Below are 2,604 nucleotides of genomic sequence, written 5' to 3'. Positions count from 1 at the left end.
CTCCCAGCTCCTTCCCCTCTGTGAATCTCTCACAGACCGGAAGTCCTACAATTCCGGTGTGTCCAGACCTCTCTGAGGAAGTAACTCCAGGTGTTCCAACTGCACGTGACACCACTCTGAGTTGAAAATCACGTTTAGTACGGGTTTTTTTCCTAAATAATGTATAAACATGAATATTCATTTTCTCACAGGGAAAGCAGCTGAGGTGGCAGCAACTGACGTATAATCTGAGCGAGATTTTTACTAACACTGATGTGTTTTACCAACAGTTTGACAGACCTTGGGTTTGAAGTCAGGTACTTCGATGATCTGAAAGCGGAAGATGTGCTGCACAAGATTTATGAAGGTAGGAGTTACAGCTGATGATTTGCAGCAGAATTGCCAGAATCCTTCCATTCTCTCTGCTCATCTAAGTTAATTTTTTGCGCACGGGAAGTTGTTTAAGGACTTAGGGGTTAGATTTCAGATTATTGCAAGGTGAGGGAAGCTTCTGTGGAGAGAACCCATGGAGTCACTGAGAGCTGAGAGTTCTGGCAGCTGGAAGTTGGTAACCTTCCTCTTTTCACTCGTAGTGGCCTGTATCTTTATTGCAGTATCACACAGTCTGAAAACAGGGCTCCTTCGGAAAAGGACTGGTTGGAGATTGAATTCTGTGGTACAAATGTAGAGTGTTTATTTTAAACCTGAAGACGGCTCTTCCGTCACGGAAACACCACCTGACTCTTTCAGCCTCGACGGATGACCACGGCGACGCCGACTGCTTTGTCTGCGCGTTCCTCAGTCACGGCGAGAACGACCACGTTTACGCGTACGATGCCCAAATCAAAATTGAGACAATCACAGACATGTTCCGAGGAGACAACTGCCAGAGTCTGGTAGGGAAACCGAAGATATTTATCATTCAGGTAAGACGTCCGTTTCCGAGTTCGGTGCAGTTAACCCTGACCTGTGTCTCCGTCTAACACAGGAGTCGGTTTTCCTGACACAGTCTTTCCACGATGGAAAGTTTTTGCCTCTTTAGGAAAGAAGGTATGGAAAACTGTCCTCAAAGGCATTTCAGACAAGGACTTTTTTCTTTATTTAAACACCTCTGTGTACCCAAGTGCTAACATTATGATTCTAGCCGTATGTAGTAAGTAGTTTTATGAGGAGCAACCCCAGTGAAGCCTGTGCTGGACTGGCTGCCGGCTGTGTTCAGTGGCAGAGAAGAGAGTATCGTTTTCTTGAGAACGTTGTGTACAGCCTCCGTTCCGTTCCTGCTGCTCACACCTCACCGCCCTGGGCTGGGCTGAAGAAGGCTGTCAAACCTCCCTGCCGCCACGGTTTCCTTCCAGGCAGGTCCGTGTAATCCATCCTTACAGAAGTCTGGTTTTGTGGGTTGGTTGTTTTTGTTGATGGTAGTCGAGTTTTGTGTTTGTTTTTGTTTTCATGGAATCCCCGAGTGGTTTGGGTGGGAAGGGACCTCAAAGCCCACCCAGTCCCACCCCCTGCCATGGGCAGGGACACCTTCCATAGCCCAGGTTGCTCCAAGCCTCATCCAGCCTGGCCTTGGACACTCCCAGGGATGGGGCATCCACAGCTTCTCTGGGCAACCTGTCCCAGTGCTCCCACCCTCTCCAGGAAGAATTCCTTCCTGACGGCCCATCTCCATCTCCCTCTTTCTGTTTAAACCCGTGACCCCTTGCCCTGTCACTACACATGGGCATTATTTGATAATAATAATTTGATGATAAGGCCTTAGCAAAGCAGTATTTCTGAGACAATAAAGCCTTAAATTGATGGTTTAAATCCCACAGGGATGCTAAGTCTTGGTCATGGACCAAAAAGAAACAGTATTTTATCAGGAAGGAATTCTGAGGTGGAGGAGGTGGCTCAGGGGAGTATCAGTCTTGCGCGCTCCTGACGGGAGGGCACAGGGAGACGGGCTGTTCCCTGAGCCCTGTCCCACTGACAGGACGAGAGGCAGCTGGCACTAAGGAAAACACAGGAAATTCCATCGCCCAGAGAGGAGGTGGAGTCTCCATCCATGACGATGCTCAAAAGCTGACCGGAGAGAGGCCTGGACAGCCTGCTCCAGTGACCCCTGAGTGAGCCAGGGGGGTGGGCCAGGTGGTCTCGGGGTCCCTTCCCATCTCAGCCGTGCTGTGATCACCTCCGGAGCTCTTACTGCCCGTCACCACCAGTAGTTTATTGATGGGGAAGTAAACGAGTCCTTACGCATCCGGACGCGCAGTGGAACACCCGGCTGAGGTCCCGTCACGTACCACGTTCCCGTAGGTGACCTCGGCAGAGGGGAAGCCACGCCAATCCTTCTCACCAACAGGCGTGTCGAGGTGACAAACACGACGATCCGGTCGTCGTTCGGGATTTTACAGACGGGAGTGACGAATCTGCGGTCAGCGAGACGGAGGTGGACGCGGCTGGTGTCTACACGCTGCCCGCCGGGGCGGACTTCATCATGTGCTACTCCGTGGCGCAAGGTGAGGGCTGGGGTGTCCCGTCTGCTGCCGTCACGCGCTCGCAGGCTTCATTTTGCAGTCACGGTAAGGAGGGCAGGTCCAGGTTCTCCCTTTTGCCTGTCTGGCAAAATCTGGCAAAATCCCA

At 51.3% G+C, this 2,604-nt stretch overlaps 1 protein-coding gene across 1 annotated transcript in view; it reads left to right on the top strand.

Moving 5' to 3' along the window:
* Positions 1-269: 269 nt before the first annotated feature.
* CASP6 (caspase 6, apoptosis-related cysteine peptidase) overlaps positions 270-2,604 on the top strand; it is a gene marked incomplete at its 5' end in the record, with an annotated part of 3,053 nt that continues 718 nt past the window's right edge. Inside the window, 3 exons of the mRNA XM_010155723.1 lie at positions 270-346; positions 730-905; positions 2,324-2,480. Of these exons, the coding sequence (XP_010154025.1) occupies positions 270-346; positions 730-905; positions 2,324-2,480 (410 nt within the window). The remainder of the gene's footprint in view (positions 347-729; positions 906-2,323; positions 2,481-2,604) is intronic.

The sequence above is a fragment of the Eurypyga helias genome, unplaced genomic scaffold, assembly GCF_000690775.1.
Source record: "Eurypyga helias isolate BGI_N326 unplaced genomic scaffold, ASM69077v1 scaffold12117, whole genome shotgun sequence".
NCBI lineage: Eukaryota > Metazoa > Chordata > Aves > Eurypygiformes > Eurypygidae > Eurypyga > Eurypyga helias.
The sequence above is the reverse complement of the archived record's forward strand: the minus strand, read 5'-3'. Positions and strand labels throughout refer to the sequence as shown.